The 14,467-nt window shown below is 37.2% G+C and overlaps 1 protein-coding gene across 5 annotated transcripts in view; it reads right to left on the reverse strand.

Annotated features, from left to right (window-relative positions):
- Positions 1–303: 303 nt before the first annotated feature.
- Positions 304–14,467, reverse strand: part of GRB14 (growth factor receptor bound protein 14) — a 119,701-nt gene continuing 105,537 nt past the window's right edge. For all 5 annotated transcript variants that reach the window (XM_040475214.1, XM_040475216.1, XM_040475215.1 and 2 more), the window contains 6 exons: positions 11,449–11,529; positions 6,656–6,772; positions 6,492–6,564; positions 6,236–6,323; positions 3,956–4,049; positions 304–2,370 (listed from right to left, as the gene is read on the reverse strand). In XM_040475214.1, the coding sequence (XP_040331148.1) occupies positions 2,224–2,370; positions 3,956–4,049; positions 6,236–6,323; positions 6,492–6,564; positions 6,656–6,772; positions 11,449–11,529 (600 nt within the window). In that variant the 3' untranslated portion in view covers positions 304–2,223. The remainder of the gene's footprint in view (positions 2,371–3,955; positions 4,050–6,235; positions 6,324–6,491; positions 6,565–6,655; positions 6,773–11,448; positions 11,530–14,467) is intronic.

Below are 14,467 nucleotides of genomic sequence, written 5' to 3' on the forward strand. Positions count from 1 at the left end.
ATTACACCATTATACACGTGAAGCAAGTAGCTTTTCTGGGAAAGACTCCTAATAATTTTTATCTTGTTTCACTGGGTTTCCTGAATGCTTCACAATGATTACTTAATTCTTCCGTAAAAGAAAATAAAAACAACACAGTCTGCAGAGTTTCTTTCTAGGAGAGTGAAGCATACTCATTCCAACATATGAAAAGAAAAAAGAAGAAAATAGAGCTGATTTGTCCCAATCCTTATCCGAAATGGTGTAAGATAATAAAACTTGGCTGAATCAAATGAAAAATAATCCAAAGATAATTCACATTTCTCGTGGAAATCCATTTTAATACTGTACTAACTCTGAATGTGTCTGATATTTTTGGATTTAATTTCGTATTAGATTTACACACATGTACACACAAACATACACATTTAAAACCCTATTTATCAGAAGGAATCACGAAAGATAATGTCTACCTTTCCTCAGTAATTTTTCTGGACTCATGCTTTAAGATCAAAGTAAGCAATTACATACAACATCTGGGCTCCACAATAAATTTAGATTATGAATGAAGTCAGAGACACAAATAACAAAGACAAGCATAGATTGGTCAATTTCTGAGAGTCTAGTCTTTAAAATAGGACATTCTCTGATACTGTAAATTTTAACTGGGTGCAAAATGAGAAAATGCATTTCAATTCAAAACACAAACTATTTTTATAAATTGGAAATAAGTCAGAAATACACAGGACTCTTCTGAAAGGTTGAAAGGACCAGGGTGTTGACCTCTCACTCTTCCACGTAGAGATCCTGTGTGTCTTCTAAGCCCCGTGGACACCACCAGATGGCTATTTTATAACATCAGATTCATGTTCTAAGTTTCAGTGCTTTAAAAATTAGGTTTGCCTGGGCTGAAAGTAAACTGAGTATTTTCTATATTCCAGCATTTTTTTCAGTAATAATTGGCTTATTACCATTTCATAAATGTCTTCAGATGCTTTGTTGCCAAAAATATATAGCCTATATTTAAAACCAAAGTATGCATTTTTGAAATGTTTTAAAACAATCATCCTAACTTTCTTACAGTGTTGTTATAGGATCAGAGGAGATGGCACATTTTGAATGATTTTAACTTGGTGTTTTTCTTTTCTTTTCTTTTTGTGAACAATGAATAGCCATCCACAAAAAGTGGGAAGAAAAGAATCACAGAATCCCAACAAAAACTTCCCAGATGGCCTCAGAGAGGCGATAAGGGAGGTAAGTGTTTCAAGTTTCCAAAGTCTTTGGTTTCCATAATGATGTTGCCAACTGAAAAGAGAGTAGACAGAGAATAGGACGAATTTGCCTATTAGGATCTTTATAGATTTTGAATCTTTGATCTCACCAGATTTGATGACAGGCCACAAAAGCATGTGCTAATTATATAAATCCCTTCCATATCCTGATCATTTTCTTTAAAAAGATAGCTCCAGTTAGTATTTAAGTGAATGAAATAAAACACAATCAATAATGTGCCACTAATAGGTACAATACCAGTGTTAAGTATTATAGGATAGTTAATGATTTAAAAACCTAATAAAAGTCATCCTGAAAAACCAACATACTTCAAAATAATTTTAAGCCGATACTTGAAAATATGATTTGATTTTAAGGTTACAATAAACTCAGAAAATATATAATTCAAAATACTTTTTAGTTTTATTAACAAGTTGTGGGTAGTTTCCTTCAATTGATAGCTCAAGATTTTATCATTCTTCTGAAGTTACAAAAAAAAGTAGTGTAATTGAAATTCAGTCTGCAAATAATTCATTCTGAACCCTCTCAGTTTTTTCATACTTTGTGTTTAAGAATTCAAATGCTACTCTAATAAATGAGGACAGAAAGATGTTTAAAATATGCATATTTGACGAAAATACTATAGTTATGTAAAATCACACAAGAACACACCAAATCATTTTTTCTGAGGTTTAATTTTAACTAATGAATTTTAGATGATAAATGTAATGTCAATTCAAATCTTTGCTTATCTGCAATGCACAGCTATTTTTTGTAACTTGTAGGTGAAATAGATTCTTTTCACCATGGCAATGTTTTCTCCCTTGTTTATGGTCTTTCCTTGCCTTTTCTTTTTCTTTCTTTCTTTCTTTCTTTCTTTCTTTCTTTCTTTCTTTCTTTCTCTTTTATTTTTATTTTTTTGTGCCGTGAGTCCTTTTTCTTCAACAGTTTAACAAGTCACTTCTGGTTTGGCTAAAGAGCAATCCTAGCACAATAATGTTTCAACTTGCAAGGAAGAACGCCCTTATTGAGTTGATAGAACTCCACCAGCTGGATTAGGTCTGTAAATCTCGTGTGGCCATCATCCAGAGTGTGGAACAATTCACCATCGTCTTCCACCTACAGGAGGGAAAACAGCAGACTGGTAAGATGGGCAAAATACCCTCAAGGGCAATCATATTCTATTGCACACTGTGTCTTTTTATACTAAAATGGAAAAGTGGATGAAACTAAAGGTTAATGAAAAGAATGTTATGATGCGCTGACTTTCTGTTTGTAACTTCACTTGTATTTAAAAGAAATGTCATCTGATCCTAGGATCCAGAGCGTGGCTGCTCTACTTTCTACACCTCAAGTTCTCCTAACGTTCTATCGTTAGAATAGTACGACTATTGTGAATCAACAGTGAGAAGTCTGCATTATTCGGTGCAAAAGTAAACACAAGATTTTAATGCTCTCATCGACAGAAATTAATTTCCATACCTGAGTGTTGTCTACCTAACAGCTTCATCTGTTATCTAGAAGCAAATATTCATATAATTTCTACCAGTAAATTGATTCTGAAGCAATCAAACATTATGTGAATGGAATGACAGCTGCTTCTTCTCTTCCTCCTCCTCCTCCTCCTCCTCCTCCTCCTCCACGGCAGTGACATTAAACATTAAATTAAAGAGGTCTTGGGGCGCCTGGGTGGCGCAGTCGGTTAAGCGTCCAACTGCAGCCAGGTCACGATCTCGCGGTCCGTGAGTTTGAGCCCCGCGTCAGGCTCTGGGCTGATGGCTCGGAGCCTGGAGCCAGTTTCCGATTCTGTGTCTCCCTCTCTCTCTGCCCCTCCCCCGTTCATGCTCTGTCTCTCTCTGTCCCAAAAATAAATAAAAACGTTGAGAAGGAAAAAAAATTAAAAAAAAAAAGAGGTCTTGTGACATTAAACAATTCATACTCACCCAAGGACAGTGAAGTTGGGAAGACACTTCATATGGAATTTGGATAATTCCAAAAAGAGGCCATTCAAAAGGAAATACTAGCAACTTAGCAATCTTAGGTAAAACGTTCCTGAAAGTAGACTGAATCTCTACTACACACTACCTGTTTCCAACATATAGATCACATGCATATACACATGCACGCGAGCACACACACACACACACACACACACACACACACACACACACACGGCATCAACAGAAGCAACAAAAATCCCAAAGTGAAGTGTGCTACTCAGAAGCAGAATTACAGAAAAATTTTAAATGTGCTCAGAATAGTTTAAATGTTCTCCAGTTCTGCAGCACCTGTGTACCTATCCATAATGATTAAAAGCAAAACTACAAAAACAAAACAACAACAATAACAAAAAAAACCATGTTTGAGATAAGAAAGCAGAAAGGGTTTAAATATAATGTTTTTTAAAGAACCACTGGTACAATTCAGAAAGAATCTCTAGTGGCCTTTTAACAATAGGTGGCATGGGGTCCATGCAATATTGGTAAATCATATTTCATGGAAAAAGGGAAATTTAATTTTTACAATTCCTGTATTTCTTATATTAATTCAGGCTCATAAAACCATTTCTGCCAAACTTAAGTCTAGTCAAAGTACAAGCTCCCTGGTTATATTTAATAAAAGATCCAAAGAAAACCAAAGTTTCCAAAAGCTTATGCATTAAGGTCATCTCTAATATACAAATGTGAAATCACAAATTACTTACTGGTATAATTTGAAAATGCTTTATTTTTTGTCCATGACTCATTGACAGTACGAAAGTTTTGGGGTTACTCTGACTATCCCGTACCAAGAAAACTCTAAGGAGAGAGAAGGAATTTCAATATGTTTCTACTTTACTCATGTATTTCATAAAAACAGAGCATGCAACAAATCTAGAAAATATATTTATAAATGTAGCCAGAGTTTTCCTTTACTGTGTATTCAATGATGGGATTATCCAACATGGTAAACAATCCGGTATAACATAATCTTGTACTATAAAACTGTCATCAGTGCTAATGTAATTCTAATAGGATAAATACACAGTGCATTTGTCAGATTGTTTGTTCACAATAAGCAATATAATGCTACGTTGGCATCAAAAGTTGGTCTATGTTCTTTTTCCATTGGAGGAACTGGGTATTCACACATAACACCTTTGTGCAGAGAATGGGGCATTAGCATATTATTACTTTAACTTCTGGGTTACGTTAGTCCCTGAAAAGAGAAAATTATTTAGAAGGAAATCATTTTGAACCCCTCTCCAACACGGATCCCCCTTTTTCTTTTGATTCTGGTTCCTACTGTTACGTACACAACAGAAAGTGAGAAATGCATATATTCTAGAAAATCAATCCTGAAATCATTTATTAAATGTTGAGCAAAATGTTTTGAGTAAAAGAAACACCCAAACAACGTATACTTCAATCATCAAGAATGCAGCAGAAAAGCCTCTATAATGTCGAGCTAGAAAAAACAAGGCATGGCCTAATGGCCTAAGAGCAAATGCTGCTAGGCGTGGATTCTTATTTACTGGTGATACTGTGCAAAACCAGCTTTGTGTTAATTGTTGGCAAACAGATTGTGCAAACAATCCCCACTGGTGACTCCAATACTAATCTCCCTGTGCCTGGGCAAAGAGGCAGCCAAATTTGAGCCATCACAGATGTCTGATGAGATTATCCATTCCATTTGTACTGTGTGAGATTCCGACATTACATCACTGGGAGATGGGACAAAAGGGAGTTTCACTGGTAAATCAAGCTGTAATTCTTTCTCCATTCCCGAGCGGATCACCGCTACCATCTAGTGGACTGCCTGGCATCATCACATCTTTCCAAAGGATGTACCCCACCCCCCATGTTTCATTAAAAATTTAAAAAAATAAAATAAAGATAGTATCATTCTTTATGCATTTATTTCATAAAATTTATAAAGAACTAGGCTCCGAAAGTAGGGAAATTATAATCCTTCAAAACAGTTTAATGATTCTTTGTGAATTATTTCTTTTCTTGGTCTCATCGGATTGTAATTCTGCTGATTGCTCAAATTTATATCTAAAACGACTGTGCTCCACATAGAGAAGTATATTAAAATCTTCTCTTATTTAGAGTCTAGTGAAATGCTGACTTGCTATTAATAATCTTCCATGTGAAGATGCATTTTTATCCAAATGTCAGTATTAAATCACCTTGAAATCTTGTCATCATCTTAAGCCAACCCTTGAAGATAAAAGGCCCCATCAAGCACTTGTTTAAATTGATGCTGGTTTCATTTCTAGTCCAAACCTCAATACAACCCCCTTGATTTGTACTGCATTTGAAAAGAGAATTTTTCCAGCATTCCAGGAAGTATTTGAAATACTCAGCGATCGGAGAAAAAGAAAATGCTTCAGAGTGTAAATATTTCATAATACAATTTACATTTCTCCTGTATCTTCCATGGTACCCCACCCAAAAATGACATGAGAAACACTTAAGAGAAACCCTCTTCTCATAGGTTTACACTACTTTAAGCTGTTAGAACTTGGAGAAAATAGGAATGTACACGGAGAGAAAAAAAATAAAACAAGCAGTCAAAATATACAAAAAAGAGTTTATGTACTCTGCGTCAAACTTAAAAACATATATAACATGTAAGATAATGTCATGACACAAATCATACTTTGGAATCCTATTACATGTTCAAATCAAAACGTTGACCCCTAAGAACAAGTTCAGTTTTAACTGAGATACTGGTGTTGGCACAAAATGGGTAATATTAGTGATCATTAGTTAACTGGCAGAGCATCCTATTCACTTATCTGTTCGTTGATGCACAGATATAAGCACGCATGACATAATAGGTTTTGTATAGATAACTGCTCAGATACAACGGTAACCACCCCTACAGAACAGAATCACTTCTGTTTTATGATATGCTGAAGTCAAAATTATGTGTATTAACTAAGTAATTACCGATTATAAGAGGGATCACAGTCACTACCATTCTAAATCAAACCTACCCATCCACAAGTCCTTGCTGAATAATCAATCGCTGTGCTTCATCTCTAGAAATTTTGTGGTGAAACCATGGCTGCGACCGGTGGATGGCTGAAGAAATACAATGCGGTGGGGGGGGGGGGGGGGGGAATACAGAGCTGTGTTTGAATCCTCACAATTTAATTACATACACTTTCCACCACAGCCACTCAGTCCCCTCACCCATGTGCACGTCCACCCAGCCATTCATTCAGTCCCAGTGAACAGGCACAGACATACCCATGTTTGTGGCAGAGCTCTGGGAAGAGGCAGTAGGGCTACCATGAGTGGCCAGGCGTAAGCATCCTTTTTTCTGCACAAGGAAAGGGAAAACAGATTTCAACTTTTCGGGTAAGACAAACTCAAATCATAAATACTTTTGAAGAATGTGAAGTTATTTGTACCCTCCAAGCGAGTCCTTCTTCAACAGCGACTGAAAGGGCTTCCGTGGGATTTTCTATAACTCTGCTTTTCTGGCCTGAGAAGTCCATTGCTACTAGAGAATTCTCTGATATACTTCTCTGGGAAAAAACACATTTTTTTTTAACATTAAATTATCTTTGAAAGTTATCTTTCAGTGCTTTGCTGGCAATATGTTTCCACTCTAGAATGTGACTCCAAAGGTGGCTGGCAAGAAATTAAAAAGTTAAAAGTACATATTTAGTATAAAATGGTGCTGTGAAGTATTTTGGTTAAATAAATTACATAGTTATTTGTTAAGATCACTGAATTAAATGTTGAGTAAAGAGATTAAAAGCTTTCAAAGTTAGCATGACTTTCTCTTAAAAGAACCTTCTCTCTTCCCATTCTCTGGCAAATTCTCTGGTAAAACCCTGTTTCTGGATATTCTCTTGAGAACACCAATGTAGAAAGGAGTAACTCTTCCTGTGGCTAAAAGACCCACCACTTCAGAACTAATCTCTGTTATGATTGGAGATTCGTCATTATCATTTAAATGTCAACCCTATCTGCTGATGAAGCAGCTGTTTTATAAGATTCACAGTGGACAAAGGTATCTGAGAAAGAAATGGTACTCATTTTATAATGGAACAAAATACAACACGTATCTTAAAAGTGTGTCACATCAAGGTTCATCTTACTTAGAAAATAAAATTTAGTGGAATAATGACTCCAGTAATTCCATATTAAAATTTTTATGATTTAATATATGAACATTTTCCATCTCGTGAGGATGAACACGGAAAAATGAGACCTGCAAAAATCAGTCTGACTAAAGAAGAACTGACGTACAAGGAAGACATCTCCAAACATAATTTAAATGAACAATGAAGTCTTCCTCTGGCCATTGCTTTTTGTTTTCATATTCTCTGAAGGTGAAAATAAACTATCCCAAACCTGGACTTTAGTTTTACTCTTTGTTTGGTGAGGGCTCTACTCTGCAACCAGCTTTTAAACAAGTGTGCCATCCCAAGTCGGTCATCCTAACACGAGACAATGATCAAGAGTCTCCGTCAGTTTGCTAAGAATTCAAACTCTCCCAAAGGGGAAAAAACATTCAAGAACAGCATGGACAATGTTTAACACTGACTCCCCCTCGTTAACAGAGGAGCGAGACAAAAAATGGAGTTCTAATAGTAAAGGAAGAGCCGGTGTGCCTCTGGAGACTCGTGGCGTAAGGCCTTTTTCTAACTCCGCACATGCATCCGGCCCTTCCTAGCTTCATCTAAAAGACGGTAGTCAAATGTATGCTTGCAAGAAAACCTGGTCCACACAAAACAATGGGGGGCTCACTTATCACCGCATCATACATCTCACTTCATTAGCATTTGCTATTTCCTCTTCCAACCCTGCTGTAGTGGTCCACAATCTTATTACGGTTCATCTTTATTTCTAGAGATCCGGCATGCAATCTTTCATTTGTTCCAGGAGCCTTTGTAACTGACAGCTGCTCTTTCCAGACAGATGCCGTCTCTGTAATCTCTATCTGCTGTCACACCTTACTTTGCCCTTCTCACCCCGTGATCTTCTGTGCCGGGCTGTAGACCAGTCGGATACACTTCTGCTTTGCTGACATTAATGAAAAGCCTCCACCTGCCCAAACCACAGAGTAACTAATCTCAATCATAATGATAGCTTTATCCTTACAATATCTCTACTTCATGTGCCAAGATGGGCTCTGTAATCACAAGGTCCTGATAACATAAAAATACTGTTAGGAAAGAAAAATAAACATAACCAGTTGTTCCTGTTCTTGTGGTTTTTTTCTCCTACAATACAATAGGATGAAATGTAAAACAAGATCCCATGTTCCATAATTACTTGACATTAGTAGGGAGTCTACAATACAAATAAATATTTTCATTTGCTACAATGACTACACTAGGGAAAACACAGGAATATAGCAAATGTGTTCTACTGAATAGCAGGTGGTGGATGAAAAATTAATAGTTTACCTTTGGTGGACAAAGAAATAGAAGTGAAGCAGATTCTGACTTGAACTCAAAAGGTCATTTTCAGCTCAATTTCTTTCACGTAAGAAAGCAATGTTGATAACATTCAGAATCAGTGTATTTCTCAAATATTTGTCCCTTTTTTCTAGCTCTTTCTTCTGGTGGAATAAACAGGGAAAGCCCTGAAAAAGGGTCCATGATTTTAATGACATACCTCTTTTTGCAAGAAAGAAGAGGCCTGGGTACACCCTGGATTATGCAGGCCACACTTTGAGATCGGATCCAGTCACTCCTAGTCAGCCTGAGACAGAGAATGTTTTTCAGGGAGTTTACGTAGGTGGCAACTAGTCGCCACACTCTCTGTCACCCCATTTGGAAGATGTCGATAGACCTGCAGCAGAGTCCTTAGCAAGAGACCACAGAATTCCCTGATACCATTCTCTCCTCTGCTTCATACAGACTCATAGGGCATCGGAGATGCAACCAATTCCTGAAATTATGCAATTGCCCCCCTTATTTTATACTGCAGGACACGAGTGACTCAAACAAGGTCACAAAGGCAGCTCAATGTAAATGCAGTGACAGATAGGCTCTTTCCAGGGTCATTTATGTACCACAGGGTGGAAGATAGAGGGAAGAAACTCACTTTTCAATGTCTAGCTCAGGGTCAAGAAGAAGGACTAATAAGGACTTGAGTAGACCGGTTTTCCCCATCTCATCTCTCCAATCAGGGCCATACTAACAGATCCTCCTTTAAATGAATCTTTGTGCTGAAAAGGACCAAATATATTTGGCTGCCTGAAATATCTGCTGATGATGCTCATTTCAAAGGCTGATAGGGGTGGCTATTACGTGCTATATACAGCTATGATGTTCATTACGGTAGGAGAAATGTTTTTCTTACTTCCCTTCTCAAAACGTATCCCTGGAGAAGTTAAGAATAGTGTTCCTTTAACAATATAATTCAAGTATACTCGGTTTTCTGTGTTGCTCACTGAAGATAGTGCCTGGATGAAAACCAACAGAGGCAGGTGAGGGGCACTGACAGTCATTATAGAGGTCACTGATTCTTCCATGATAACCTAGAAAGGTGGGATTCTGCATAGACATCAAAGTAAACACAAATACCTCCCCAAACATCTCAGTTTCCTTTATGTAAGTTAAGAAGAACGGAGGTATAATTCTCAAGTGCTATTCTCTCTGATCTTGACAACTGCCATACAGGACAGATAGGTCCTCGCTACACAGGCCTCCTACAAAATCCCTGTCTCCAGCAAGATTCACTCAAGAAGTGTCTTTTCCTACACACTGTGTTGAAGAAGCAAAGTTATACTAACCAAGTTGTCGTGTAAATATGGATCAGCAACAGGCCCACTTTCAATGGACAGAGGCAAGAGTAATACCATGCTTATGATGCTAATGACCACGATGAGACTGGAAAATGCTTTGTTTATGATAATTTTTCCCTATGATTAAGAGACACTAAGCAACTGCCTCCAAATGCATGGCTGCTATTAATGTGCTCATCCTAAAAACTTTAGATACTAAAAGAAATTTAGAAGGACTTAGAAAAGGAGTAAGATCATAAAATCCATTATTCTTTCCATATATGTGGATTGAAAGATGAAGCTAAGCTGACAAACTATAAAAATACTCACCTAAAGCAACTGCTGTTATAAAAATTCATTACAGTCTTCAGTTTCTTATTTTAGGGCTTAAAAGTGATCTGATACAAAGATGAAAAGTTACTCTTCCATAACGAAAAGCAATGTAACCACAGATAGGAGTTTTTTTCCATATTAGTCTATCAGACTTAGTAATCAACATTATTTCATGCCTCATTCCTAGAATTGAGCATTTCATCTGCTACATTACATGTGGGGAAATGTGCCTTCCTTGGTCACAGTTATGAGGAGCAGATTTTTAACCTATGTGGAAATGCAGTATGTTAGCTGATTTGTAACACAGGCACATACACCCGAATTCCTAATATACTCAATATTAAGGAGCAAGAGCAAAAATAGTAGAACGTAAACTTTTAAGTTCAGAAATAAATTTCGTGTGTTAAGGTACAGTCAATTAAAATTCAGTTCTAAAGAAGGGAAAAGATATGTCTGTGTGTATCTGCAAGTAAATATTCAAGTTGCATTTAGCATAAATCTGAGAAGCAGTGTTAGACTTTATGTAATGCAAGACCTACATTTTGGTTAGCAGTTTTTGGGTTTCCTGAAGAGCAGTTTGCTTTTCAAGGACGTAGACCTTAAAAATGTTGTTGTTAGAAAGCCAGAATGGCAAAAGAGCTCACCTGTGTGCACTTTAGCATTTAAAATTCCAAACTACTGGCGGCTTTATACTAGGCTGTGACAATTCCAGAATTAATATTAAAATAAATAAATAAACCCACAATGAAAATCAGTAATTAAAGAAACATCTACAGTCTCAAGGAAAATATTCTATAAATCATATCAAAATGTAATCCTCCAATGTTGTAATGACACAGAATGACTCACATAACTCTTTCAATTTTCTTTAACATATAACATTATCTATTTTAATTGAATACTTTGTGATACTGGACTGCTGGCATTCGATCGCACAGGCTGCAATCATGTGAAATCCAAGAATAAATAATTCAATATAACATTATGTTAGATGGTGTCGTTACTTTACTTAACCAAAAGGACTTACGGTGTGAGTGTACTGCAATGTACATCTATAATGCAATATAATTGCAAGTGAACAGAATGTAAATATAAAATATATAGATTAATAAATATGGTCCTTACCATGGGTGATATACTCTGAGAACTGCAGCCACTTCTACCTTGATATGGATGCATGTAATTCTGGTACAGCTGCATGCCATACTGCAGAACAAATAAATAAAAATGCATTCCCATCACTTTTACTACATGGGCAACTGATGAAAATTCAATACTTTAATTATAAATCATCAATATAAAAAATAAAAATTATAAGCTTTCCTTACAACAAATAGTAAAGCAACCATAACTTTGAAAGGTAAACTTCTAGTGCCCTACAATGATACATTAAAAAGACAAGTGTTTTTTACTTGAACCCACACTTAAAGTCTAGTTCACCAGTATAAAAATCTGAAACGGACATTCTTACTCATTATTCTTAGCACCCTAGTACCAAAAGCATTGGAGGAGTATATCACCTAATGATAAGAAAGCTCACTTGGGAAGGATGCCACTTTATGAAACAAGGACTCTGAAAACCTTACAGGCATCGTAAGCAAAACAGGGTAAAATTCACCATAACTCTTCAATGACTGATTGACAAATTATATCATCTCTCTGGCAAATCCATAAACTTGGCTCTGTGTTAAAGATTCTTGACACTGTAGCATCCTCTAGTAACAAAACTCTTATCACAATGTTTCATTTCTGGCTCTAAATTCAGGGAAATCAAAATGGTGGGGAATCAGGCTGATCTCACACAAACGGTCACAAAATACAATGTAAGTGGCAGAACACGGCATCTTTATTTTCAGGAGGTAGCACTGTAAGACTCGGCTGCCAGGCTACACGATTAGATTAGAAAGTGGGTCTGGGCTGTAAGTAGAATACTAGTTTAAGAAACATTAAGAATGCTAGCTGTCATGACTCCTGGGTGGCTCAGTTGGTTAAGTACACAACTCTTGATTTTAGCTTGGGTCATGATCTCAGGGTTCGTGGGTGCAAGCCCCGCACTGGGCTCTGAGCTGACAGTGTGGAGCCTGCTTGGGATTCTCTGCCTCCCTCTCTGTCTGCCCCTCCCTCGCTTGCACGCTCTCTATCAAAAATAAATAAACTTAAAAAAAAAAAAAGAATTCTAACTCCCATGGGGTGCCTGGATGGCTCAGTAAGTCAAGCAGCTGACTCCTGACCTCGGGGTTCTGAGTTCAAGCCCATGTTGGGCTCTGCACTGAGTGTAAAGCCTAGTTAAGAAAAAAAAAAAAGTATGCCAACTGCTAGAACCAAACTCATCTTGGAGGGTTCACCATCTGAAGCTAGAAGGTACTCCCCTAAGATTTACAGCACTTTCTTTAAAACAAAACAAAACAAAACAAAGCAAAACTACAATGGCACAGAGAGGCCTTTTCTTTTCTCTGGCTACCCTCGACAATTCTCTCCATTTCACAGATTTGCGATGAACTTGAAAATAGGTCCTATATAAAAGATTGAGGAGACACCATGGAATCCCATCTCACCCTTAGGATGAATTCCATTTAAACATTCCAACAGAACTGTTTCTCTACTAAAGACTATTTCCGTAACAGCAATTCCAGCAAACTGGATATATTTGGTAGAATATTGGATATATTAGGCAGAAATCAGAGGGCGGCTTGGAGAGTCTCTGTTTCCAAGATTTTGCTTTTAACATGAATACAAACCCACATTCATTTAAAATTCTCTATGATTATTTCTTTATCCAATTATTTCCCAACTTACAAAAATTATTTCTTAATTTACAGTTTGATTGACATTAATGGAACCTAATGAAATTTACTTTAAATCAACTCTAAACCTACCATAACTGTAAAAAGAAGACAGAGGAGCCTAATTCCTAGTCAAGTTCATTTTGGAGAATATACAATAACTTCTAACCAATATTTTCACAAGGTACACACATGCTGCTTGGTAAAAGCTTGGTAAAAGCCAGCTATCTACTAATAAGACTGTTTCCTTCAAAGATGTATTATCCCTGGTACCTGTAGTGTTAGGTAGTTGCTTCTGTGCTATTGGTCTTTAGTAGGCATTTAACTCTGGCCGAGGGATAGGGCATGAGTCACCTTAACATGTCTCTGTCCTACAAAGGGGCAGATAAGGGACCAAAATATGTTAGAAGCTGACAGAGTTCTAGTTGAAGGGAAGGGAAGAATATAACATGTAACTAGGACACTGTACATGAGCAATTCTCAGATTTTCTATGAATCTATATTTAACTGGAACTTATCCAAAGAGAATAGGAGGATCTTCCTCTGACACCACATTAACAGTTTACATGTGTATATGAAAAAAAAGAAAGGAAAATAAAATTAGGAGGCCAAATTCTTGGAGGAGGCAGTATCTAGTAAGTAGCATGTAAAATGGAAAATCAGGGGCCCTTTCAGTCCGATCAGCACACAGACTCATGTCTCCCTGCGTTTCCAATGAAGTCCAATGATAATCTGGAAATACAACAGACAACCAAAGGAGAAAAATCAAAAGACACCTTTAACACCAAGTGAGTCCAGGTGCACCAGCCAGGGGGATAAAACAGGTACCCACTGACGACAAGCTGCCAGGGGAAATCAACTGACTCCCCTGTTAGAGCATTTCAAATATGTGTTCTGGCAAGCCCTGCCTTCCTGTATCTGGATATGTTAAAACAGATCTGTTTAACAGATCTGTAAAACAGATCATATCATTTTCCCATTTGAAACTGTTAGGTGGTTTATCATTGCCTCCAGGATAGAGGTTCTCAGTGATGCCTGCCTCCCTCTCTGCCTCATCTGGAAAAGCTTTACCACAATTGAACACACACACACACACACACACACACACACACACACACATGGGATACATATATAGTAGGCAGAATAATGGCCCCGATAGATGTCCACATTGTAATTCCTGGAGCCTGTGATTAGGTCAGGTTACCTGGCAAGGAAGAATTAATGCTGCAGATAAAATTAAGGGTGCCAATCAGCTGATGCTGAAATTAGGTGAGTATCTTGGATTATCCAGGTGGATCCAATATAATCATAAGGGCCCTTATAAGTGGAAGGGGAGGCACAAAAGAGAACTGAGTCATAGC

The sequence above is a fragment of the Herpailurus yagouaroundi genome, unplaced genomic scaffold (genome assembly GCF_014898765.1).
Source record: "Herpailurus yagouaroundi ecotype Mexico unplaced genomic scaffold, PumYag 140, whole genome shotgun sequence".
Lineage (NCBI taxonomy): Eukaryota > Metazoa > Chordata > Mammalia > Carnivora > Felidae > Herpailurus > Herpailurus yagouaroundi.